At 55.6% G+C, this 24,501-nt stretch overlaps 7 protein-coding genes across 7 annotated transcripts; 3 read left to right on the forward strand and 4 right to left on the reverse strand.

Annotated features, from left to right (window-relative positions):
- K437DRAFT_259258 (uncharacterized protein) lies at positions 1–1,641 on the forward strand. The gene is made up of 2 exons (XM_013385388.1): positions 1–271; positions 363–1,641. Exons 1-2 carry the CDS (start codon positions 156–158, stop codon positions 1,447–1,449), a joined length of 1,203 nt encoding a protein of 400 aa, XP_013240842.1. The 5' UTR covers positions 1–155; the 3' UTR covers positions 1,450–1,641.
- Positions 1,642–5,212: 3,571 nt separating this feature from the next.
- Positions 5,213–6,060, forward strand: K437DRAFT_259260 (uncharacterized protein). The gene is made up of 3 exons (XM_013385389.1): positions 5,213–5,286; positions 5,380–5,922; positions 6,011–6,060. Exon 2 carries the CDS (start codon positions 5,448–5,450, stop codon positions 5,658–5,660), a length of 213 nt encoding a protein of 70 aa, XP_013240843.1. The 5' UTR covers positions 5,213–5,286; positions 5,380–5,447; the 3' UTR covers positions 5,661–5,922; positions 6,011–6,060.
- Positions 6,061–6,654: 594 nt separating this feature from the next.
- On the reverse strand, positions 6,655–8,972 carry K437DRAFT_276165 (T-complex protein 1). The gene is made up of 6 exons (XM_013385390.1): positions 8,684–8,972; positions 7,796–8,618; positions 7,550–7,736; positions 7,029–7,479; positions 6,816–6,958; positions 6,655–6,746 (listed from the first exon to the last, which is right to left on the reverse strand). Exons 1-5 carry the CDS (start codon positions 8,780–8,782, stop codon positions 6,827–6,829), a joined length of 1,692 nt encoding a protein of 563 aa, XP_013240844.1. The 5' UTR covers positions 8,783–8,972; the 3' UTR covers positions 6,655–6,746; positions 6,816–6,826.
- Positions 8,973–9,187: 215 nt separating this feature from the next.
- Positions 9,188–10,729, reverse strand: K437DRAFT_259262 (putative ARC35-subunit of the Arp2/3 complex). The gene is made up of 6 exons (XM_013385391.1): positions 10,526–10,729; positions 10,184–10,419; positions 9,827–10,113; positions 9,624–9,759; positions 9,461–9,550; positions 9,188–9,387 (listed from the first exon to the last, which is right to left on the reverse strand). The coding sequence occupies exons 1-6, from the start codon at positions 10,585–10,587 to the stop codon at positions 9,245–9,247; spliced, it is 954 nt and encodes a 317-aa protein (XP_013240845.1). The 5' UTR covers positions 10,588–10,729; the 3' UTR covers positions 9,188–9,244.
- Positions 10,730–13,203: 2,474 nt separating this feature from the next.
- Positions 13,204–14,611, reverse strand: K437DRAFT_279447 (DnaJ protein, subfamily A, member 2; the record flags this gene model as incomplete). Its single annotated transcript, XM_013385392.1, has 3 exons — positions 13,204–13,293; positions 13,356–14,254; positions 14,329–14,611. 3 exons carry the CDS (start codon positions 14,609–14,611, stop codon positions 13,204–13,206), a joined length of 1,272 nt encoding a protein of 423 aa, XP_013240846.1.
- A 2,858-nt stretch (positions 14,612–17,469) lies between these two features.
- Positions 17,470–21,081, forward strand: K437DRAFT_270447 (DUF1900-domain-containing protein; the record flags this gene model as incomplete). The annotated part of the gene is made up of 5 exons (XM_013385393.1): positions 17,470–18,264; positions 18,337–20,505; positions 20,582–20,708; positions 20,789–20,889; positions 20,965–21,081. 5 exons carry the CDS (start codon positions 17,470–17,472, stop codon positions 21,079–21,081), a joined length of 3,309 nt encoding a protein of 1,102 aa, XP_013240847.1.
- On the reverse strand, positions 21,064–24,383 carry K437DRAFT_259266 (uncharacterized protein). The gene is made up of 2 exons (XM_013385394.1): positions 23,681–24,383; positions 21,064–23,580 (listed from the first exon to the last, which is right to left on the reverse strand). Exons 1-2 carry the CDS (start codon positions 24,208–24,210, stop codon positions 21,546–21,548), a joined length of 2,565 nt encoding a protein of 854 aa, XP_013240848.1. The 5' UTR covers positions 24,211–24,383; the 3' UTR covers positions 21,064–21,545.
- Positions 24,384–24,501: the final 118 nt, after the last annotated feature.

A 24,501-nucleotide genomic window follows, 5' to 3' on the forward strand; every position in this document is an offset into this window, starting at 1 on the left:
AATCTCTGCATTCCTACTAGCTGTCTGGGTCAACGAGGCAGTGGGTCCAGGGTGCGCCGGCTACGCCTTTATCCAACGAGAGAGGGAGCAACAGTCCTACCTATCCAACATCCGCTCTCTCACCTATCGTTGCCGGACCCAGACTCTCCAACATCATGGAAAATGACGCACCTCCCCTCGTGCTACCCCAGCCACCGTTCCTTCCAGTCACGGCTCCGGTATGGGACATTTCACTATATGCAGCGGCATCATTAGCCATGGTCCTCTGGGAGTAAGTTCATCGACCGGCTAATAGGGCCGCAGAATTTGCTATCAATACCACAAACACTGACTTCGCTTCTTATCATTCTTAACGCCTTCAGCTACTTGCTGACGCTTCCGGATGAAATCCGGTGGTATCGGAAAAAGGGCTTCGTGTTGATCACCCTCCCATTCGTTATCGTTCGCTACGTACCGATCATCTGGCTAGTGATGTTTCTGACTGCCGTACGCGCATTTTGGACGGAAAAGCCCTGCGACTTGATCGCGCGAACCATCCCCTATGTTTGCAGCATCGTCACCCTCGGCGCCTCGGCCATTTTCGTCTTCCGCACTTGGGCCATTTACAATCGCAACCGAACCATTCTTTGTCTTCTCTGTTTTCTTTGGGTCGGCCAGGCAGTCTGCACCCTCCTCTTCGCCTCCTTCGTGATACCATTGGTCGGACCTGGCGGCTTAAGTTGCTTCCCGCTCTCCAAATCACACGCAAATGTCTTCTACGCAAACTTCGTCACCATCGTCGTCTTCGACGTGGCCATCGTCCTCATCTCGTCCTTACGCTTGCTGAAGGGCATCAAAGCTAGCCCTACCCAGAGTACCGCGAGTATCTGGAGTCAGCGCCTCCTAGCAGACGGCTTGCTTTATTTCATTGCAGTCCTCGTCGTCAATGTGCTCAATGCTGCATTCTTTGCTGCCAACCCGCAGTGGTCGTATTCATCCATTAACGCAGCTCTCAACATCGCAGTCACTGGCATCTCTGCTTCCCGACTGGTCCTCTTTAGCGGCTCCAACAGTGGCGGCGCTTTAGGCATGCTCGGTGTCTTCGCGCTCTCTGGCCGAGGTAAAAGCAGCAGCGGCAGCAGCAATCCGGGGCAGTCGTCCACAGCCAGTGGCAGTGCAGGCGTCACCCCAGTTGGCGTTATGAGCTACGACGGCCTGCCCGTCAGCGAGTACTCTCAAACCGGCCACACAACCAATGCTACCAACCTCGGCTCGCCCATGAGTGGCTTCGGCTTCGAACCGACAAAGGGCGATGGACGCAGTCCCACCCATACTTTCACGAACGAAGTCTCCCCCACTCAACAAGCACACGCCCGTCCACTTGCAAGCGACGTCGCCCAGCCCCGAAACACTTGCTCGATCAACCAGGCCCACGTCATTCAGAAGATCGAGGTTGAGCGTGAAGGCTAAACGAATGGCTCATAAGCTATCACAAAAAACACGCCCTCGGCCGTGACACATGCAGCTTCACATTTTTTTGCTTCTCTCTCTCCTTGGGTTTTGTATACTTGGTGCCTTTGCAGACCTTACTTCCGGACCATGACGAGTCACGCTTTGCTAATCTTTGTACCGTTCATAACATTTAATCTGCCAACATTCGCAATGGAATCATTTCATGAGTTTCGAGTATGGTGTGCGCTACACGAATAAGTTTGGAATTAGTGATCGCGTCTGCATGCACAATAAAGACAATGACATTATCCATCTTCAATTTGAATGAAACCTGCTGAGTGTAAGGTTTCAGACTGTTGCAGTGCCTGTCAACGCGACGCGCTCCTTGCACCAAAGCAACCTGTGTAACCCATCAAGAAGCCGTCCACCACTTCCATCTTGGACATACGGCGTATCGATCCACGTCCTTGCATCAAACTCCTTCATTTGGCCACGGATGTCATCGTTGTACACGGCATCATCATGACCTCCGCCATTTCCTGTTCGCTTGTACCCACTTTGGAGAGAGCTGCTCGGTCCATCAAGACAAACGACTCCGACTGCGGCTAGCAACTGAATTTCTTTGACGCTTGGGCAAAGGCGCCAGTCTGTACGTCACAGCTTCCGCCTAGCGCATATGGATAGTAGCGAAAACCCAATGATGCCACGGCCTTCGCAAGCTACACCCATACGAAATGTAGAGCTCGATGCTCGCTCGCTCGCACAACGGCTTCTGCCGAACCTAATACCGCTCGTTGGAGATGTTTCGGGTCCGGGATGCATCAGATGGTCAGCCGACGGTAAGGTCCTGGTCGTCCTCAGGACCGGACTGCACATCATTGTTGGTGCAGACTACCAGCTTCAGACCCGGCTTGAAGCGTATCTAAACCATCTGTTTTCCTCCCCCGTCAAACATTCGCGCTGGGCTTTGATCGCAAGTTCATCCGACAACACTCGATTGCGGGCGAAGCCAATGACACTGGTCTCAATCTGAACTGCTTTCATGGTCACATAAAGCGTGAGGGTGACCTGATTGCGCCCTCAAGAGGGCGGACGCTCTACAATGCTGGTGTGTGCAACTCTTTAGCGTGAGGCCTTGATCGTTCGCAGCGTTGACAGGACGTGTTTAGTTAGACTTTGCTGGTCAGAGTACAAGCTTCTGGACGCAAGCATGACGTGATGCAAGATGGTCGCCTGTGGGGCTGCACGGGCCATTAGGAGGATGCTTGGTTGCAGCTCTGTCAAACGAGCTGGAAGTGTCCATCTTTCAGCCGCAAAGCCATAAGGACAGCCGAACGGATCACTGGGAGCAAATTGAGAAACTCGATTTTCTCATCGCACCCGAGGTTGCAGCAAGGGAACACGAGGACGGCGAAGATGACATGAGCACTGATCTGTTGGAGCCGGACAGACAACGAGAAAAAGAGTTGCTAGACGAAATGGACTCGCAAACCATCTGTCTCAACTGGCTTGCTGCACCTCAAGGGCGAGCTACCCGCGGTGGTGCCGCAAGGCCATCCCTTCTTGCAACTGGGTCCCGAAGTGGCATACTTTCGCTGTGGCGGCACGTTCTTGATGCGCTCGTGCGGTCAAATCCTTGGCCGTGACTGATTTATTGTGCGAGCGTTGCAGATGGGACCCTAACCCTAACCCTAGTACTCCAAAATCTGATCCGTATCTGCTTCCTTATAACACGACCTAGCGCAGCGAACTACTAGATTGCCCGTAGTCAATTCCAATGGCGCCAACCGGTATGATAAACTGCTACCCCTCCCGCCTCGAATACAGTGGCACCTGGAAATCATCAACGGTGATATGTGAGCCAAGACAAGTCACTCCACGGGGCAGCATGTAACAGTTGAGCTCCTTGTTGACGATATCAGCGTCAAGATGAGCGCATACAATCACAAATGTGTGGAGACGTCTCTGGAGGTCGCTGATCATATCGGTATCATTTAATGGTCGTCGGCGAGACTGCACTGCGCAATTTCCTCTTGAGTTCAAAGTTGCGGTAGTCGGCACTCTATTGCCCTTGCCTCATCCTTAGCGCCTCACTTACGAGCCCCGCTGACTCTCCGATCCCCCCTCCGTTTCCCACTTCTTTCCCCCAATCCCAAGATTGCATCCTTTGGCTGTTGACGTGTACGCCGATGCAGGCGATACTGTCTGCTGGAACCACAAAGAATACACCTGGCGCCACTTAGTCGTGCGCGCGAAATGGAGAGGATTCTGTTCATATGAGGACTCACCTCGATGTAGCGTGGCATCTAGATCGCACCGATCCTTCTTGAGACAGAAAGGCTATCCATCCATGCAGCATACAGACAGCGACTGGAACTCGCGGTCGGGAAAGCTGAGAATGGAGCAAATGGCAGATGCGGAGCGGCGATCATGCCTGCGACAGGTTGAAGAGCAGCTGAAACCTTCCGATACCAACTCTTTCTCTTTTTGCTTTGCGGGTCAGGAATCGATGTGACGACGCATCTTGGCCCTTATCTTATAAATAGCATGTGCACGACATGCAAAGAGGCACGGCCGCGCGGGATTCTAAGATTCCCTTGTTACTCGGCAGAGCTGCCACACCTATTTCTCGTCGAGTTGGTCATTCGTTGAGGGTGGACGTGATCCATGGACGAAGTGTGATATCGGGGAACGGTGAAAGATGCTGTAGTATAGGATTTAGTGCAACGCTGGATTCGGTTTCTGTGTTATTATGTACTTGATTTACGCTGTTGTTACCCATCGCCTGGACGTGCGTGGCGTCACCGTGCTGAAATTAAGAAACGTTTCCCACCGGTCAGTCACGTAATCGTAGATGGGCTGTCATGACATTGCACCTTCTTACTCTCTTCGCTCTGAGGTGATCTAGACTCTGAACAGCAATCGAAGTCACGTAGTCTCCTAAAAGCACTCTTGAGAAGAACACGCGGCTGCACACCCCTGCAGGTGGAGATTGCGGATTGCGCATGCTTGGAAGGACTTGTACTTGAAGCTGTTGCACACTAGACTGAAGCAAACGCACAACCGTCGCGGTCGGCCTTAGCAAGGTCTACGATCGTGACTCCTCTGTCGTGCTCGGCTTAGTCAGCGGCATCATGACGATCCAGATCCCATCAGACTGCGTGCATGCCTACTCTACGGCGCTTGCAACGTTCAACGAACACGTCAGCAGTGAACCGAAGGCCGTCGGCGATAGACCGGATACTTACCTGGCGTGGGTTGATACCTTGGCGAGTTTATTTTGCGAATTGCCAGATGCGCAAGACGCATGTTGGGGCACAAAAAGCAAATATACAAGCGGGGCATTCTGGCTAGGTTAACATGTACTTGTCTAGACATTGCTGGCAAAACAGGATCTGCCGACGAAGGGTCGCTCGCTCTAGGCCCCGTGGCGCGCTTCGCGCTTACCCTGTCTCCGCCGTCGGCAGCGCCCTCAAGGCGCACATCTAAACGTCGTCGCATCGCTATGAGCACATCTCCTGAGGGAATGATTGACTCGGCTCCGTGCCAGCGACCATCAAAGGCTCATCCGCGCTCAGGCGAGGAACCGCAAATAGACCAAGGTGGACATCGCACTGCAGCGTAACAGAAGTGCTCGGGACGTCTTGAACGGGTTCCGACACCAGAGACCGTCGATGGAGGAGAGCATTGGTGGTGGAGACAGTCTGAACACATGATGGAATCGAAGGGGGCAGCTGGAGTACTCTGCACTTTGTCGGCCTCAGCGAGGATGAGAGATTATGGGATTTTGCGGAAGATGTGTCGGACGACGCTCCTCCAGCTTTCGAGTTCCAAGTAACGAAGCCCGGAAACCCTGTGAGCAAGCGATGCCGAAAAGCTATCAACGACATCCTTGCAAAAGCTTAGGCGTCAAAGACTAAAGACACCCGTAACCCCCGAGTGAAGCAGCGCCGTGAAACCAAATCGAAACAGACTCAAACTACATCGGCTGAGCCATCGCCACTTGCAGCCTAGCCATGACAGTTCACTGGTGCATGGCCACAATCTGCACAGCCGAATGCCAAGATTGTACCCCAGATCACGCATTTGTCAAGGATGAGGCCCCGGGTGCAGTCTATGTCAGATTGTGCATCAAGCGTCGAGGGGAAAGGGGCGCGTCAAGCGAAAAGTCAGCCGTTCATTCAACCTGTAATAACTCAATTGTCCACAGCCAAGCCAACGCGATCTGAAGCCAAGCCTCCATCGTCGACTAGCGGTCAGCCACAAGGCGTGCGGGACAAGACGAAGCGAAAAGCAAGGATGTGGCCACTATGACAAAAAAAGCTTAGTCCACGCTCTCCTTTGGGCGAGTCATCGGCAGCTCAACAGTCGCGCACAATGCTGTCGCAGCAACTGGTCAGCCGTCAACCGCCAGTGGAGAAGCCGCCTTGGGGAATCATTGAAGAAGAATAGCACGACAAAGTCGAGTGTATTCTGGTTGAAGGTGGCCGCGTGGGTATACCTCGGAATACTTTGTCAAATGGGTTGGAGAGAGCGACACCGAACGAGACTGAGTTCTTGTGTCGGATCTGTCACACAGTGCACCTGTCATAGTCGAAGTCCGCTAAGCGCACCCAACCGGCCTGTGACACACCGACGGCGACGCATCGTCGAGGCCATTATCGCACATCGTGCAGCTCCACATCAGCCGACGAGGAGGCAGCGTCACGAGATGACAGAGTCAGCGCGAATAGAGAGCTAAAAGGCCAAGCCGAAGGCTCACGCCGCCGAGAACAGCAGCCATCTGTGAACCCTGAGCTCATCGATAGTGAAGTGCACGTTAAGGTTGAGAAGATCCTATATTCTCGCTGGAGTACGAGCGATACGGACAATTCGACTCGCCAACTGGAAAACTTTGTCCACTTTGCAGGGATGGACAAAAAATCATGAATGGGTCATCGCACAGGACATGAGCCATGGCGCGCCTGCCGTGGTTGCCTTCTACTCCATTCACCGTGGAAGCCGTGCACAAAAGGACGCAGACAAGCCATCTGTTTGATCCCCAGTGCCAGGCGCTAGAACAGCGAAAGTAACTCCCATGGACGCGCTGCTATGGACAGGGGCTATTGAAGAGTTACTACATCCTTGATCCAGTAAGGGAGATTGGCCTTGGGCTAGCACGCACAATTCAGATGCATCAATTTCTCTCGCACCTTTGCCAGCTGCGCGCACAACTTGATGGACCAGGTTTAGAGGGTTTGAAAAATGAAAGACTTGCCGCTTGGCAGCTCTCACTGCTACCGTAGGCACAGACACAGTGTGCGATGCCGCCTGTTCTGTACGCTCGGCACTTGATCAGAAGGACGTAACTGGGAATGCCTCTGATCACATTCTGGACTTCCTACATTTGACTCGTTCAACCTGCCATCTCCTGCTCGCCAACGTCTTCTCCCTGAGGCCCTTGCATCGCCGGTGCTGGACCTCCACCCCCTTGGCGTCCGCGACGAGCCGAGACCACGTCATCCACGCGAAGCAAGAGCGATGCAGACTGTATAAGCAAAAGAAAGGGGTTCAGTATTGCTTGAAGCAGTACGCAGATCGCCTGTCAGGAAACCCACTTCGATCGCCGTCTTGAGGGTCTGGATCTTGACTGCTGCGCTTTCGTACAGCGGATAATCCTTCATGTCGACAATCTTTCCAGTGTGGCCATCTACGCCAGCCGAAAACTCTCCATTGGCATGCTTGGCACGCAAGCTTGTGAGCGTCTTGATCGCGCTGCCTCCACAGTTTTGGATGAGGGTTCGGGGGATGACCTCCATCGAGTCTGCGACAGCCAGGATCGGCCCGACCTCGACACCCTCCATGCTGTGCGCAAAGTCTGCCAACCCGACGGAGACTGCCATCTCAGTCGCGCCACCTCCAGGCGCAAGGTGAGGGTGGAATACCACATTCCTTGCCACCGCCATAGCGTCTGCAAGGTTGCGTTCTACCTCGTTAAGAATGTCCTTGCTCGGGCCGCGGAGAAGAATTGTACACGCTTTCGGGTCCTTGCACTCTTCCAAGAAGGTGCTGTTGTAGCGGAGAGAGACATGGTCAATTCACTTGCAATGCTGCCAGCCATCACACTCCTCACACATACAAGTATTCATCACCTAGCTTTTCGATGTGGAAGAGACCGCACTTTGTGCCAATATCGCTTTCGCGCAAGTCTTCCACTCTGTTGACGATCGTCGCGCCGGTCGCTCTTGCGATGCGGTTGTTGTCTGATTTACGCACTCTCCGAATCGCGGTGATATTCTCCTTTAGCAAAAAGTGTTGGGCAAGGTCTGTAGCCAAAGAAGCCCGAGTCAGATCTTCCCGCTTGAACAGAGAACAAATTACTCACCCGAGACCCCCTTTTCGGTGAAGACGAGATCAGGCTTGAACTCGACAATGCGCTTGCACATGAGCCGGATTTGTTCCTCCTCAATTTCGAGAATGCGGTTCCAATCCTCCTCCTTGGTGATCTCGATGTTGGTCTGCGACTCTCCCTTCTTGTACTCCAGCGGGCAATCGAGCAGCATGATCCTCGGGTTCTCAATTCGCCGCCGCATCTTTGGATGTGTGACATCTTTGTTGAGCATGACACCATCCAACACTCTCGATGACTCGATCTCGCCCCCCGGGACCTTCTCCACCCTGGCAAAGCGCTTCAGGTCGACAACCTTGTTGGGATCCGAAGACGAGCTCCCGCTACTCTTGTCAATGTCTGCCACTGTCCGGACTGCCTTGAGCGCAAGCTTGCACATTAGGTCCGACCATCGGCTGACGAACTTGGTTCCGATGGAAGTTTTAATGAGGGCGAGCATCTCCTTCTCGTCGTCAACATTGACTGGAACTGAGATCGACTCGATGATTGCGAGAGCTTCAGCAAGCGCCTTCTTGTAAGCAGAAATGATAACGACTGGGTGCAACCCCCGCTCTAGATGAGCTAGGGACTGCGCAAGAATTTCACCAGCCAGAATGATAACGCTCGTTGTGCCATCTCCCACCTCCTCATCCTGCGTTCTGCTCAGCTCGATCATGCTCTTCGCCGCTGGGTGGGCAACCTCGATCTCTCGCAAGATAGCATTGCCATCGTTCGTGAGCAAGATGCCACCCATCGGATCAAGAATCATCTTGAGCATGGCTTTGGGACCAAGGCATGTTCGAATGACATCTGCAACAGTCTGTAAAGAGCAAGGGCATCAGTCGTGAATGTAGCCTGCATTCCACATAGTAGGGTGTGGCTCACTTTGGCTGCTGTGATGTTCGAAACCTGTGCCTTTCTGCCATGCTGGCGCTCCGGGCCCGAGTTGAGCACAAACACTTGCTGACCGCCCTGTGAGGCCATCTTGACCAATGCCTACGAGCGCTCGAGAGGGGGAATGGGTTGGCTGCTGCGACAACTCCACTGGCGAAACAGAAGCTGCACAGCTGATTAGAAGCTCGACTCGGGGTCTTTGAACAAGTCCCGGGGATGTTTTGCCTTCAGACAGCTTGAGCACTTGGCAAACCTCGCAAAGAAGCACGTTCCAAACCGGGTTCGTCAGGGTGTAGTCGCGAGGGCAAAGGAAAGCTTCGCGCTCGCCGCCGATGGCTGGCCGAGCGCTAACCTTTTCTTCTCATCACTGCAGTGAGTCTGCGCTTTCGCGCCGTTCCGCTGTGTGTTGCACACTTCCATAATCATTTAAACCTTTTAGGGTTGAACTCTCTGCCTTTTCAAATCTAGTCTCATCACCTGGACGGTGCAACGGGTGTGGTTGAACTCGTTACAAAACGAAGCGTTGCAGACTCGCAAGCTAGAATACAGCGCTCAAGCCCTGCTTTTGAAGGTCCTGCCCGTCGCTGTCTTTCGCTCCTTTTCTGTCTGCTCCGGTTTGGCTCGGTTGAGCACCTTGAGGAACTCGGCAACGCGATGTCGCATGCGTGACTGCATATACGCCTTGGAGCATTTAACTGTAGGTGTCAAGTTCGAAGATCCTATTTAGCAAAACTGGAGCGATGTAAGACGGCGCAGCAATCGACCCACTGTGATAGTGCAGATAGTCTCGGAACAGTTGAATTTGGCTGACGGTCGTGAATGTCACCTCGGCGTTCTGGAAATGTCTCGGAAAGAGGACTGCGGAGAAGTGGTGTAGTGGGGGTGAGAAATGAGGGCGAGCGCGAGTCGAATCGAGCGTATGGGAACGTACCAAAAGTCACATATCCAACACTCTCGCCCCGTGACAGACCCTTGATCTGCCGGATTTCTAATGGTGGTTCTCGACTTGAGTACAGGACCTGCGGTGCATTTTGGATGGACGACTGCCTTCGTGCATCAACGAATTCCTAGCAGAAGAGACGCCAAATGGATTCAGCTGGCGCAAAGCAGGTTCGATAAACAGGCACGACGCACCTGCAGGAACACTCTGCCAAAGATCTTGTCCGTCTCCTCCTTAAAGGTTGTGCTAAAAACGACAGTTACGCGGTCCGCAGCCGGAATGACATAGATGGCCTCGTCATCTCTGTAGTTGATTGTCATGATGTCACCCGCGCTCGTGCCGCCAGAGCCTGCCGCTGGGTTCGCGTTGCCTTCTGCAATCTTCTCCAGATCGCGTTGAATACCGAATGCTTTTTCAAAGGGCGCTGCCATTGCATTTCGCTTGATCAGAGAGACCGAATGGATGAGTGCATCGCGCTCAGCTATGAATAAATACGTAAATGAAGTGTCAGCACAAGTACCAAATCGGAGCGGGGCACGCAAACGACTCACGACCTGCGGGCGGCAAGCTGGCGTAATCGAATTGAAGGGTAAGGCTGTATTCGCTTTCCGTCTCTGGCCGAATATAGCTGCCATACTCTCGTTTGATGATATCCATAGCGCCATACTGCGCAAGCTCGTTCCAGCAGCGGATGTCCATTGAAAGAGCCAGCGGCCCGGCTTTGGTGGACTCGATGTGGTATGCGACTCCATCGAAGTCTGTGAACGTCTGATCGACCGATGCCGGGCTGCGCAGGAAAGCGAAGGGACATCCGGAGCATCAGCACATGCCCTTACTTGGTGATATGGCCCGCTGCATGTTCCGCTGAGACAGTCTGCAGTCAAGCGACTCACTTGGCAAAGCGGGATGTCAGCAGCTCACGGATGATAGTATTCTCCGGCTCGAGCAGGATCATTGTGGATGTGTGCACGGATGCTTCCGGAGGTAAGCTAGCGCACAATCTTTATCTTCTCTCGGCAGCGCAAACCCCTGCGCTCACGAGGAATCCACTATAGTATAGACCGTGGATGGGTTTGGCCTCCTGCAATAGAGATGGTTACCCACGCTGTGCAAGGATCAGTGCAGACGAGTTGTTATTGAGGTTGCCATCTTGCAGCGCATTGGCTCCTACGACCTCTCTCTCCCTCACAGGCGTCCCCCCCTCGACCAACACCGGCATTCGCGCGCTCTTGCACAAGAGCGCGCACTGGCCACATCACCACACAACACGCCGCCCACAGCAGATGAGATCATCTTCGATCACTATTTCATCACTTCCAGAACCCAAGCTCTCAGAAGGCATCGAGCATACTCGAACGCTTGCATGCACCGATCATTAATCACACACTCGTGCTTCAGACGATCGTAACGTATAGTGTATCAGAGCGCCCGGTAAGGGAATCACATTTTTGGCGTCAGCTTTATTCTGTGCCCCCGTCGACTGCGGCGCCAGTGTCGCCGCCGGCATCACAGTCGCGCACACATCTACCAACGTCGTCGAGTCAGGATGAAGCGCAACGAGGTCTCTTAATATCATCGAACAAACCGACCTCCGGTTGGCTGGTATTGATTCTGAAATGAGCGCCACGGACGATCAATATGTGGCCCCAAAGGATTTGCGGTCTCGGATTGCGGCCTTTGAGGCTAACAGTCCCGGTGGGCAGTTGAAGCTAATGCAGCCGTCCGTATCAGCACCAAAGAACCCTGGCAATCAATATCAGTCAATCAAGCCACCTTTACGTCCAAATAGATGGCCAGAAATCCAGTCAACGGTTGCTATTTCGGCATCTACTAGCAGCAGCAACGATGCGAATGGCCAAAATGAGGCACGGCCGAGTGTCAAAGACATATTGGCCAGGTACAACGGGCCTTCGCTCGAAGCAAGCTCGGTAAAGGAGAAGAAAGCACCACCTGTCCTTGACCCCAAGATCTCCGACATCACTGTTCAGCATTCGCACCAGCCGGCAGCGCCTGCTACGACTGTTTCCGTGGCAGAGTCCTTAATATCTGGTCTGCAAGACTGTCCCGCAAAATCAACCGCACCGCATGTGCCAACTCGTCCGACTGCAACTGCGAAGCATCTAGACTCAGGAGCGAAGTCTGAAAATCCATCTGCCGCCCCTGTGAGCGCTCGCTGCCCATCGCCTCTTTCACCATCACGGACGTCCACACAAGTCCAAAAAGATGCTCCAATTTCAAACGCCAAGGCGTCATCAACTTATCCCCCTGTGAAAGGCGAGAAGGGCGAAGCGGAACAGCCAAAGCTAAGTGCCGCTACTGGTCCAAACAAGCTGCGTCCGGCACTGCCGTCGCGCAGCGGCAAGCCTGTCGTACCGCCAGGCCCTAGTGAGCAGAAGACTGCTCAACCCTCAGTATCAAGCACCTCAGCACTATCATCTGCGCAGGCTCAAAAAGAGCCAGAGAGGCTTGAAGCCCCGCTAATTCCTGCTCGTCCGCGTACCGTCGAGACCATGGCTACATCGGAGGAGAGCGCTTCAAATGCACCTTCAAATGAAGCGTTACCTCCTTCTCTTCCGCGCAGACCCCCTCAGCGAGGGCCCGCTTCCTCCTCAAAGGTAAACTCGGACGGAACCCCACCATTTCCAAATCGTTCTGAGACGGCCTTCACCGCTGGCCCCAATGGGTCAAGCACCCAGCCAAGGAGCATTGATGTCCTGCCAGCACCCGCCAATGCGCTATTGCCTCCACCTTCGCGCAGCGCAACTGCGTCGAGCGGGCGTAGCTTTGCGACAGCCGCACCAACCGAAGTCAAGTCGCCCCGGAGCATTCAAGCGCACGCGCAAGTATCAAGCAACCTAAGTAACTCTAGCCTCCAACACGCTGGGTCGCGTCTCGATGGAGTCCAATGGAATTTCGACATCCCCTTTTCGCAGCCTGGCAAAAGCGCTGGAACCACGAATGGCCAGCGCACTGTGCGTAAAGGTGTTTTCGAGGAACGCAAGCAGCCGCGAAGTCCTTTGCTGCGCGACCCAGACGCAGAAGCTTGGCGCCGTTACGATATGCTATTCGAGGAAGAGCTCGAAAGGGCGGCACAAATGCACCGCATCCGCTCTCAGGTGGCACAAACCAATAGTGCGAAGTGCGCTCCGCCAGATGGCTTGAGTGAAGAGCAGTGCCGAGGGATCTGGGCCAAATCCAGACTGTCAAATAATTTTATTCGTGGGTTGTGGCAGACCGCTGTCATTTGGCAGCAAAATTCGCAGTTGCTGGATCTGGAAGACGACCCAGCGGAGCCACAAAGAAGCGGCCTCAAAAAAGAGGCGTTTGCCAAGGCGATGGCAGGGATAGATGCCGAACTGCTTGATCGTAAACTGAGTAGTAGCGGGTGATGGAGTGGGAATCTCAGAAGATGATGCCAAAGGTGTGGCTATCTTGCGCATTATATGATACATTGCTGGGACCTAAGCAGGCTTGGCCCCGGTGTTAAGTGAAAATGCGACTGATATGAGCAAGAGGGGTGACTTTGAGAGCAGTCGTCTAGGAACAGTCGAGTTATCCAGGTTTTCTGTCATTACTGCTGGGCACATTGAACGCCTTCTGCACCATCTTGGTCCTCGTCATCGGACCACTCCTCATCGCCATGGGCGCCGGAAGATCCAAACTGCGTACAGAAATTGAGGATCAGTGTTAGGCATGGGCTACTGGATGTCTTGCTTTACTCACACGTTCGACGTTGACCGGCGCAAGCTCTTCGTCATCTACAACCGAGTCCTTGTCCTGCGGCGGCTCAGGAAGAGGCGCCGGCAAGAGAGCAGCAAGTTTTGTCGCCTTGTCGCCGACAAGCTCGCCATCTTCCGGAAAACGAATGTCCCAGTGGACGTAAAGATCGCCCCACTCAATCTCCCGCTCGATTGGCATGCCAGCTCCGCTGATGCGGTCAACATCTCCGGGGCGAGTAACCTGGCCGGGTTGCTTCTGGACTTTGATGAAGCGTCCATCCAAGTGCTTGATGATGATGCGCTCAAAGCCAAGGAGTGCCTCTCTGAGACTAAGCTGAGCATGGACCATCAGGTCGAGTCCTTTCATCTCGAACGTGTCATGCTTCTTAACCCGTAGGATGATGATGACATCGCCCGTTTCAGGGACGCCAGGCTCCATGTCGGCCAATCCTCGAAAAATGATTTTCCGCCCTGGACGCATCCCGCGCTCGATACGAAGCTCTAATGATCGGGTCTCGAGGTGCGTCTTGCTGCCTTTGCATTTCCTGCACGCGTCTTTGTCCCGGATCTTCTTTCCCTCTCCGCCGCATGCCGAGCACCTCACCACGCGCTGCGAGATGAATCCTCCCCCAACAGACATGCTCTCGACCTTCTGGCCCTTGCCGCCGCACGTGACACAGCTGGTGGGCTTCGCTCCCTCTTTGGCACCTGATCCTTTGCAGTGTGTGCACAGAATGTCGCGTGTGAGAGAGAACTTCGCAACCCGGCCATTGTAAAGGTCTTCGAGTGTCACATCGTACTCGATCACCGAGTCCTCTGTCCGTCGTTTGGTGCGCGGTGTACCCCCCCCTCCCATGCCGCCCCTTCCAAACCCATGGTCTCCCATACCACCAAACATGGACGCTAAATTCGTTGGAAGCATAGAAACGGTCAATGGCATAATTCCCCTTAGTATCAAGAATTCTCCTCCTACGCACCGAAAACATTGTCAAAATCTGCGCCACCAAAGTCGCCTCCCATGCCACCGTTCTTCATTCCATCCGGGCCATACTGGTCATAGGCTGCTCGAGTTTCATCGTCATTGAGGACCTCGTACGCAGCGCTGATGTCTTGAAACCGAGCGCTGGCGCCTTCCGGATCGTCAGGATTCTTGTCTGGGTGATTTTGCAGGGATGCTTTTCGATATGCCCTCTTGAGCTCCGCGGCTGAGCAATTCGGCGCCACTCCCAGCAAATCGTAGAAGGCGGTATCAACGACCATTGCGGAAAGGCACTCCTGACTGCGACCGGCTGGCGCTTTTGCAGACTTTTCCACAGTTTCAAAGTTTCCTAGATCGGTGGCCTCAACCTGCGGCAGGAAGGACAGCTCCAATTCCAGCCGAGATGTCGTATGAGTCGAAGGACCCTGTCAACCAATCAATCCACCGATGTCTGATCGACTCGACTTTTCGACGTTGGAAGTAAAGGAACACGTGATCATTCATTCAGCCCAAGGCGTGGCATGGGTCCCATCGGTGCATCTTCCTCGTCTTCCTCTTCTCTTGCCTTATCACTCTTGGTCGACTATGGCATGCTGCTGTGTGCTCCTCAGACTTGCATGAATTTAGACATTATCCTTGCCTTCGCAGAGTGCCTGTGCACCTCTGCTCATTGGTTTACCGTAAATGTTGAAGGTCGCAACAGAATTCATATGAGTCTCTCCTTTATATCGTGAGCCGTCATCAACGGGAAATTTTCGTGAATATGTCGCCAAAGGGCCGCCCCACTCCGCTACCGAACCTCCTCTAGAGGTTGAACGCAGCGTTGGCTCTGGAGACGAGCGACCCGAGGGTGAGACCGCTCTTACTGGCTGCATAGTTCGCCTGAACAAGGACATCATGGCTTTGGCAGAAAAAATGACCCAGGAGTGCGACGATGATCGCTTTTACCTGCCCAATTTTCTCAGGTAGGTGACCGTTACCCGTCGTATCATCACGCCGCCCAACGATCACCCCCTGCTCAGCGTCCTCGGCCCAAAATTGATAGGCTCGAAAGACCTGGCAGTCTCCCGCTCCTCCGATTCGGTCGACCATATTCTCACCCGATTTCAGTCAGCCGTCGACCATGCCAGCGCAGTCGCCCGCCTCCTTGCGGAGGTAGTATGCATATCCGGAACAGGAACCTGGGTACTGCCAGCACGGCCGGCAAACATACCAGTGCCCTTTTTCCCACGCAAATAGAAAAGCGCCCAGTCTATCAACAGCGCGTTATGTCGCAAAGTTGTCGATATCAAGAAGGTGATCGAACGCTGCAGCCTTCCATGAATGGCGAGACAAACATCCTTTACGAGACCGACCGCGCGGCGGTGCATGGTCTGCTTCATCATTAGGGCGACGATTATCTTACGGTAGGCGCGGTAGCACTCTCCGAGCTTGGTGCTGGAGACCACCAGTCGTTTATCTCCCCAGCGTCGGCAATGCAATCGTTGACGTGGCTTCCAGCATCCCATTTGCCGTCTTCGCAGCGGTTGTACTCCAGGCGTCCGCAGTCCATGTTCCCTGAGAGGGGCACGTGTCTGTCGCACAGCAGAGTGCAGATCCGTTCTGCAGCGCGTAGCGAGAGGCGTGCTGTCAACTTGAGCAAGCAGCTCAGAAGCCTTCGGCCCTCCCTCGCGCTGACATGCTTCGCTACACGTCGCAACAGTTCCGCCTCAAGAATGCTTTGGTCTACCGTGTCGATTTCCTGACAGAGGATGACGAGAACGCGGATTCTAGCCTAATGGTGGGCGTGCCAACTCTGAGATCGAGTACATCGTGCAACCCATGCACGGGCCCACTGCGCAAGCACAGGAGCGGCGCCTTTTTCTCGCTCCCCAGCGCCCTAAGTAGTGCCCAGCTTTTGGAGCGAAGGCGCCTGACTTGATGCGCCGATGTAAAGAGTGACAACCCTCCCGCAGCGCGGCGCCGCCGCAGGCAGGAACGGGACTTCGCGTGTCGGCGGGTGTGAGCCAACACGTTTACGTGGCTCACAATCACGTTAACCTTACAGACACACCCGCCGCGAAAAGCTTCACTGTGCTGGTAGACCAGGCATCGAGGTACATCGCAACCAGTGCAGTCGTTCCCACTCAGCGCACGATGCGGCTGTTGCACTGACGCTCTTTGGTTCGGTGGAGTTCAAGCGCAAGATTGTCGCGGACAATGTGCGCGCGCAAGTCTGCACGCATGCGCCATCCTCTCCCCGAAATCCATCCACGAATATCGCTGAGACGGTTGTCAAAAAGGTGAAGCATGGCCCACGGGTCTGCATGGCGTATCTACGCTTTACGGCGCTATTGCAGGAAGGCGGCTGGTCTCGACTGTTTGATGTGGTCATGCATGCATTGAATCCCACCCAGTCGGAGCCAGCAGGAACACAGTCTGCGACTCTGTCATTTCCCTGCGCGCTTCGCACGCCTGCAGACACTCAGGCTCCCAACGCTCTCTCTCTCGCGCGCAACCCCATCGCGCGAATGCTCCCTCATAGCTGCGGAGCGGAACCTTGTTCCGCGATGCTGCCATGGGCCACCGGGCAGCGCAGCAACGCCACTGGCATGTCCATTTCGATCGGCGGCAGCACATCGTGCGCTCACCCGTCAGGGCAAAGGTTATAAAGGCAAGCGAGGGGGGGGGTAACGTGACCATGTATGCAGCCGTCGCGGCATCGACGCCACCGTCACACGTCCACCGGTATCTTCCCTCTCCCTCTTATCACTGATGGTCGACTATGCTATATACATCTGGATTATTCTCAGACTTCTATGAATCTAGCCATTATCCTACCTTTATACCGCCTCTTGCACCCACCTCTTGGCGTAGTCCACTGTAAGCGCCGAATGATGTAACAGTACACAGCGTTGAGATTTTGGTGAGAACTTGGAACATGGTTCAGGGAGCTTCTACTACTCCGAAGGGTCATCACGGTGATCGCCAGATCACTCATTCCACTCAGCGCACCAGTGCCAAGAGATATGCATCTGGATACCGTACGTCTCGTGTTGATTGGACCAACATCGTCCTGGAAGTCAACATCGGGCCCTGGAGCTTTGAGCAGGCCGTCGTGAACGTGATTGGAACTTGTGAGCCACGAGCGCGAGATACGATGCCGCCGTCACGCTTTCTCGCTCAGGCGTCCAAATGGCGCAACGCCGTTGCGATGCCAGGCAAGCCCAATGAACGGTACGAAGAGCTTGGGTCCGGGTACGTGTCGGGCTCTAATTGTGCTTTCGTCGATGAAGTCAAGGGACAAGGCACACTCGTCAAAGCTGGCCCGTGGCCCTTGGCGCCTCCTGCCACGGATGAGAGCGAGAATCCAACCAAAGCTGCCTCACAGGATCGGTTCGGCTACAAGCCCTCGCTGCTTGTTCGCGGCGCTGCGGCAGGATCGCTCTTGCTTGTCGATCTGACGCAACCTGGTAAGAAGAAAAAACAGGTTCTTTCGATCAATGCTCTCCAGGACACCGCAGCTCTTTCCGATTTTGACATCGCACCGTGGTGGAGCCTTCAATCAGCCTCTGTCCTCGTAGCCGCTGCCAGCAACACCAGCGACCAGGTTCAGATCACTAGAATGCTGCAACCTTTTTCTCAAGATGGAATACGAGCAGATGCTTCCTTGTTGCGGGCTCCTAAGGGGGGAGCGATCGGCGTCTCGAGTCTACAGTGGCATCCAACAGTCCCAGGTTTGCTGCTCGGCTCGCAGGGCTCAACGGTGAACATTTGGCAGACTGCAGAAGACCGTAGCTCTCAGACATTCAGCCTTAAAACGGACTCACAAGGGAGCGCTTTGAGACATGCAGCGTGGAGCTCTGTAGGTATAGGCAGCCAAGTGGGGGGAATGACAGCCGATGGATACTTGGTGCTGTGGGACGCAAGAAGTGGCAATGCAGTCGTCACAAAGGTGGGCTCCCTGACGCGCTCATTCCACCTCGAAACGTGGAAATTGACCGACCTCAATGAATTTACCCTACAGACGCTGGCCCATGCTAGCAAAGTCAAACCGTCACGCCTATGCTTTGTGCGGGACTCGGGCCTGCTCCTCACGTCTGGATTTTCTCAAATGCGACAACGGGAAATCGGTGTTTGGGATCCTCGCTCCCTGACGACACCTTTAAAAAGGTCCATCTTGACGGATTCAACCTCCCCGTCTGTGCTGACACCGGTAGCCGATGATATTCGAAACATTGTCTACCTCATTGGCCGCGGTGACACCGCCGTCAAATGGATCGAGCTAGACGCACAGAATGCGTTCAACGAGGGCTCACACGCTTTGGGCGCGGGTGTCGAGGCTGCCGGACCGGCAGCTCTAGCGCCGCAGACACTTTGCAACGTCATGCAGGCGGAAATCGATAGGCTCTATGTGCCTGTTGCGAAATCTGATGGGATCATACCTGTCAAGATCCACGTTCCAAGGTGGCAGCTGATCGACTATCACGAGAACCTTTTCCCTGACTCCCTAAACTTTGTTACCTCGGGTGTTGAGGAGGAAAGGCAAAAGGCATATGCTTGGGCAGAACGGAAAGATGAAGACATATTACCCTCGCTGATCAGTCGGGATCCTCTCAAGGTTGATATTCAAATCAAGCAGATGCAGAACACGTTCCGGCCATCGACACTGACATCGGCGGCAGTGCCGTCATCGCCCAATGCGCCTGACTATATCATTGATCGCACCTGCGAGCGAGGCCCCGCGCCTCATTCCGAGGCGGGGTCCATTTCAAATACAAACACAGATACTCAGAGCGTGGTGCTGGAGAGCACCAATGGGCCGCCTCCAAGTTCACATGAGAAGCCTCTCGTTCCTGCACTGGCCGCCAACCAAGCGAACGCCACGGAAATTCAGCCATTGCGGACTGTGTCAGCTCATGCTGAAGCCGCAACTCTAACCTCTAGCACATCGTCTAGCAACGCTTCTGAGCTTGCCGCAAGTGCGCCAACGGTCGCGTCGAGCACTGTATCGCATGCAAGCTCCGCGCCTGCTGCGCCGGCCCCACCAGACCAACGTCCACATTGGTCAAGGCGCTTCCTTGCAGGCTCGACTCCTTTGATCCCGGCGCATCAAAATCTCTCAGCCTTTGATACTACGATATCTCCCGACAAACGTGCCTTTGATGTGAACTGTCTCTACCTCTTCTACCCCGTTTCCAGTCCAGGAGGACGCATCGGCTTTCACCCACTCGCAGCTCAAGGGCGCATGCCTCTTAGTCCGCCCTCGATCCGATGCAACTCGAAGTTCATCGACTTTGCACTCGATCCATTCAACCCGCTATGTCTCCTCACGGCTAGCGACGATGGCAAAGTACGAATATGGCAGCTTCCGGCTCCAGAAAGCGTCACCGATGCGCTTGCCGCTAAGGATCAGCCTGCCGCTTGCGCTGCCCTTGACGTCACGGTACCCATGACAACGCTAGAGCTCCCCAGTCAATGCTCCTCAGCAAGAATAGCAGAGATCAAGGCTAGCCCAGTGGCCAATGATGTCATTGGCGCGATTCTTGCCGGCACCGGCAACGAGAGCCGCTTTGTCATTTGGAACGCGCGGACTGAACAGGTAGAGCTCAGCAGCCAAACAGGTGCCAAGGGCAGCTTCGGCTTTTCTTGGAGCCCAGCGGGGAACTACGTTGCTGTTGCGGGCAAAGACAAACAACTACGCGTGTTCGACCCGCGCATGCCATCACAGGGTGGTGAAATCGCGGCTCACGATGGTCCGAGATCGTTCAAAACAATCTGGATTGACGACAAGCATCTCATCACCACTGGGCATGGCCTCGAGTCTCTGCGGCAAATCAAACTGTACGATGTTGAGCCTACCGATGGTGCGGTGTCGGTGAAACTTGTAAAGACGCTACCTCTGGACAACAGCCCTACTGTGCTATTCCCGCACTTCGACCCGGATACGAACATTCTCTGGCTCTGGAGCCGCGGGGATCGCTCGGTCTCAGCGTATGAAGTGTACCCCCACCCGCCTTCTGCCAGCATTGACATGCTCTCCACACTGCCGACATGGCAGGCTGGATCGCCACAGGTGGCGCTCGCGTTCCTTCCAAAACGACACGTGAATGTGAAACAAGTCGAAGTGGCGGTCGCGTACCGAGTGTCGCAAAGGGAGATCCAACGCGTCGGATGGAACTTCTCGCGTGCGCGCGTATGTCTTGCTCTTGTGCGCGCAAACTGACGAACGTGTCGCTGACACGTTTTTAATTCAGCCTGAATTCTTCCAGGATGACATCTTTGTGCCCACGCAAGACGTGGAAGAGCCATTGTGCAGCGCAGACGACTGGATCTCTGGTCGGGTTCAAGTTCCGACTCGGCGTTACCTCAGCTTGCAACCCAAGAACATGACGCCGCGTACGTCGCAATCTTCTTACACTCTAAAGTGATCACTTACTGAATGTTTTGCTAACTTTCGTGCGCATTTGACCCGGCAGTTTCGCTTGCACCTACAAAACACATCGCATCCACACTACCTAAGGGTCCGATTGCGAAAGACCTGTCAGAGGAAGAGCGAAAAGAGCAGCTTCTTAATAACGTGAGTGCGGGCGCCAGCTCTTCTTTCCAGCATTATGCAAGTGCAGTGTATCTGACCAGTCCCTTCATGCTGCAGATCTTCAACAAAGCGAAAGTGGATCCCTCCGAAGACGCTGCGGACGGCCGAGCGGATCGCCCGCAGTTGCACACCGCGGCCAAGCTGGCGCCGGACAACGACGACTGGTCCGATTAGAACAAGATGTATTTCTCCCGCGAACAATTTGACAGCCAGAAAGAAGGAAGGAAAAAAGAGGGGAAGAAGGGATGGCGTTGGGATGAATGGCGTGAAGATGATATCGGAATGGACAGGGATAGTTGTATGATAGTGAGCCGATCGATGAGGTGGGACGAAATCTGATCGGTCACGCATAAGCAATCTGCACGCGGCGGGGATCGCGGAAGGGGTTTGTGTGTGCGTGGGGTATAAGTTGACACATAATGACCGTGCTCTAATCTCTTTTCTTCTGTTCTCTTCGGGGTGAGATGTGTGGTGTCGGTTCTTCTTCAGATTAAACGTGCGAGCATCCTCCGAGGTCGGATGGGGAGGTGGGCGACGCACCTCATTTGGAGTGGGACATCATCCGCGCGTGGCTGCCCCTGGCTCCTGACTTGGGCGTGCACCTGCCTTGTCGCGACAGGCTGAGAGCCGGGGATATTCTAGTCCTCGTGCAACGCAACGATGCTTGCATCCTGGGGGTTGGCAGCCTCGAGCGGCAGCTCGGCGACGGGCGGGGCGCCTTCGAGCGCGATGGGTGCGTGTGCAAGTGCAGCGACAGCATCGCCCTCGGCGACAGGGAGCGCCACCACTGATGCAGTGACTTCTGCTACTCCTCTTGCGTCCGCCAGTCCCTCGCTGCCGGCGACCGAGACGGCTTGCGGCGTCTCGTAGCCGACGGCCTCCGAGTCCGTCGAACGGCAGGTGCCATCGCCGTCCGTCTGCGGGGAAGCAGGAGCAGAAGCAGCAACCGGCACTGCGGTAACGGCAGCTGGGGCCGTGGCGGGCAATATGATCGCTTGTTTCTCCTGCGGCGCAGTCTGCTGGGCTGCTGCCAGTGGTGCGGTTGGCGCAGCGCTTGCAACAGCAGGGGCGACGACGCTTGTTTGTGCTTCGTGGGCCTGTACAGAAGCGACGGCAGCCGCAGCAACCGCGACGCTAGCACCAGCACCAGTGTTGGCGCCGGCGCCGGCGGGATGGCTCCCAGGCTTGGCGGCCTCGGACTCAGCGGCAGCGGCAGCAGCAGCACCATTTGGAACAGGAGAGGCAGCGGCGGTGCTCGGCTGAGCTTCTTTGAGCGTATGATCAAGTGGTGGCTCCGATGCATTTGCCGGTTCTGCTGCTGTTGCATTCACAGGCTCAGGCGTAGCCAACGACGACGACGATTGCGCCTGCTCCGCGTCCTGCTTTTGGGTAGCTGCATACGTAGCAGCGGGCGTTGTCTCCTTCGGGTCGCTCTGCGCCTTGTCCGCTTTCGCAGAAGCGGCATTAGCATCGGCGGCATCATCAGCATCGGCATCAGCGGTAGGAACAGCCTTGCGGCCGGAAAAAGTAGCCATAGCAGCAGCCTTCTTCGATGGCGAAGCCGCCGCCGAGCCTGAAGCGGGTGCGGATACGGACGACTTGCGACCCTTCTTCTCCATGCTCCTGTCCCTGGCAGCGTCCTCGTCTGGATCGGTGAGCCTGTCCTTCTTGCGCCCAAAACCAAACAGCCCAAAGCTGGTCTTACGGATGGACATGGCGCGCACCGAGCCCGCTTTGCTCGGCGCGCCAGTAGCAGCGGCAGCGACGGGTGTGGAGCCTGAGAGCGGCGCGCTGGCAACGGCGTTCTTGACTTCTTGGAGCGGCGTTGTTGTCTTGACAGTCGTGTGGATCGGCGCGCTGCTGGTCGTATGTGCCGCGGCGACGCCGTTTCCATCGCTGCCGGCCGTCTTGTCTTTGGCCGCTGATGCACCTGCCGCACCACCGGCCACGGCGGCTGCTGCGGTGGCAGCAGGCTCCTTGTTGCTCTTCAGCTCGGCACCCTCAGTCTTCTGATTCTTTTTCTCATCAACCTTTGCATCGCTGCTGCTCGTCTCTACGACAGGCTTGCTGGAGGCAGGCACAGGCGCGGCAACGGAGCTGCTGCCAGTCTTGCCTGGGGAGGACTTGGCCGCAGTAACGCTGAGGTGCGTGCCGTTCGCGTTTGCCTGGCTGTTCTCGCGCACAGCGGCGCTGCTGCTGCTGCTGCTGGTGGTTCCTAACGCGGCGACAGCGGGCGCACGACGCGTGGTGCCATTCGGCAGCAAAGCCGATGGCTTAGGTTCCTTACCAGCGCTGGCACTGCTGAAATCGAGGCCGATACTACCGACACCAGCGGCAGAGGCATCTGTGCTACTGCCGACGACGGCGCCGGGGAGGAGGGTGGGCGAGAAGCCACTGAGGAGCTTCTGCTTTCTGCGGTGACTCGCCTCGAGGTCGTCAAGGTCCATGAGCAGGTCCGAGATGCCGCTACCTGGTGTGCTGCCGCTGCCGCTGCCACCGCCGCCAGCAGCGTTGCTGCCGCTTGCCGCACCTGCGACTGATCCGGCGGTCTCGCTGCTAAGGGGCCCGCCGCCGAAGGAGATGTTCTGTAAGTCTTTGGAAGAGGTCAGCATTGGCGTGCTGTGTTCCTCCTGCGCCGGCTCGGTAGAGAAGCTGGGGATCCATGTCCGCCGCCTGCAGGGAATGGGGAGGAAAACGACCGTCCTGTGTCAGCGCTGTCCAGGAAGAACGATCTTTCATGCATGGGAAGGGAGAGAGTGGCAGAGGAACGCACGCCTTGAGGAAGCTCTGGAGCTGCTCGCTATTGTCGGGCGTGTTGGCGCTCGGGCTGCCAGTCAGGCTGATGGCCTCCCAGTCGACGCCTTTACCTGCAAAGAGCTCCGAGGGCCTGGGCTTGTTGTCCGTGGCATTGACGGCGATGGAGGCAATAGTCAGGGTCGAGGGCATGGTTGTAGTGTCACCCTGCGCTTGCACTTGTGCAGCGGCCGAGGAGTGGGAAGAGAAGGAGGAGGAGGAGGAGGCGATGGCTGCCTTGGCGTGCGCGCTGCCCCGGCCTTGCTTGCTGGACTGGCTGCCGAATTTTTTCAGTGGGTGGGAGCTATCCTTGGGCTTGAGCTCGCCTGCGGTCGCCCGCGAGTAGGACGATGCGGTTCCAGCACCGGCGCCATTGATAAACTTGGGCGATTCGCCGAGGACATCGGAAGCGTTGCGGTTTCTTTCCGCTGCAGCGGTGGGAGCCTTGTCGCCGGCGCTCTCGGCGATGGACTCAGTGCGCTTCTTGTTGGTTCGAGAGAAGAGGCCCATCGTGTCTGCCTGGCGCTTGCTTCTTCTTGCGGGGTGTGCTGGGGCGAGCTGGGGCTGGTGCTGCCCTGGCTTGCTTTCGCTTTGCTGCAGAGAGAGGACCAACGAGAGTCCGGGGTTCAAACAGGGAACAAGCGATGCGCGGCGAGGGAAGGCGGTGGAGGGTTAAACGGCGTCGCGCCGCAGAGTGAGCTCGGCAGGTGGTGAGGTTAGGTGGTCGAGCGGATGATGATGATCTGCTGAGGAAGTGGCGATGCGCGCGCCAGCCCAGCTGAGCCCAGTGTCGCCAGTAAC

Source organism: Tilletiaria anomala, assembly GCF_000711695.1.
Source record: "Tilletiaria anomala UBC 951 chromosome Unknown K437scaffold_112, whole genome shotgun sequence".
NCBI classification, from domain to species: Eukaryota; Fungi; Basidiomycota; class Exobasidiomycetes; order Georgefischeriales; family Tilletiariaceae; genus Tilletiaria; species Tilletiaria anomala.

What these genes read in the sequence shown, in the direction of transcription:
- K437DRAFT_259258 (XM_013385388.1), top strand. Translation starts at nt 156, where the DNA reads ATGGAAAATGACGCACCTCCCCTCGTGCTACCCCAGCCACCGTTCCTT. An exon ending in TTAGCCATGGTCCTCTGGGA is followed by an intron (nt 272 to 362) that starts GTAAGTTCATCG and finishes TAACGCCTTCAG; the next exon opens with CTACTTGCTGACGCTTCCGG.
- K437DRAFT_259260 (XM_013385389.1), top strand. Translation starts at nt 5,448, where the DNA reads ATGACAGTTCACTGGTGCATGGCCACAATCTGCACAGCCGAATGCCAA.
- K437DRAFT_276165 (XM_013385390.1), bottom strand. Translation starts at nt 8,782, where the DNA reads ATGGCCTCACAGGGCGGTCAGCAAGTGTTTGTGCTCAACTCGGGCCCG. An exon ending in CGAACATCACAGCAGCCAAA is followed by an intron (nt 8,619 to 8,683) that starts GTGAGCCACACC and finishes TGCTCTTTACAG; the next exon opens with ACTGTTGCAGATGTCATTCG. An exon ending in CACCGAAAAGGGGGTCTCGG is followed by an intron (nt 7,737 to 7,795) that starts GTGAGTAATTTG and finishes CTTTGGCTACAG; the next exon opens with ACCTTGCCCAACACTTTTTG.
- K437DRAFT_259262 (XM_013385391.1), bottom strand. Translation starts at nt 10,587, where the DNA reads ATGATCCTGCTCGAGCCGGAGAATACTATCATCCGTGAGCTGCTGACA. An exon ending in TTGGCAGAGTGTTCCTGCAG is followed by an intron (nt 9,760 to 9,826) that starts GTGCGTCGTGCC and finishes CTCTTCTGCTAG; the next exon opens with GAATTCGTTGATGCACGAAG. An exon ending in AGACTATCTGCACTATCACA is followed by an intron (nt 9,388 to 9,460) that starts GTGGGTCGATTG and finishes TGACACCTACAG; the next exon opens with TTAAATGCTCCAAGGCGTAT.
- K437DRAFT_259266 (XM_013385394.1), bottom strand. Translation starts at nt 24,210, where the DNA reads ATGGGCCTCTTCTCTCGAACCAACAAGAAGCGCACTGAGTCCATCGCC. An exon ending in CTCCAGAGCTTCCTCAAGGC is followed by an intron (nt 23,581 to 23,680) that starts GTGCGTTCCTCT and finishes CATTCCCTGCAG; the next exon opens with GCGGCGGACATGGATCCCCA.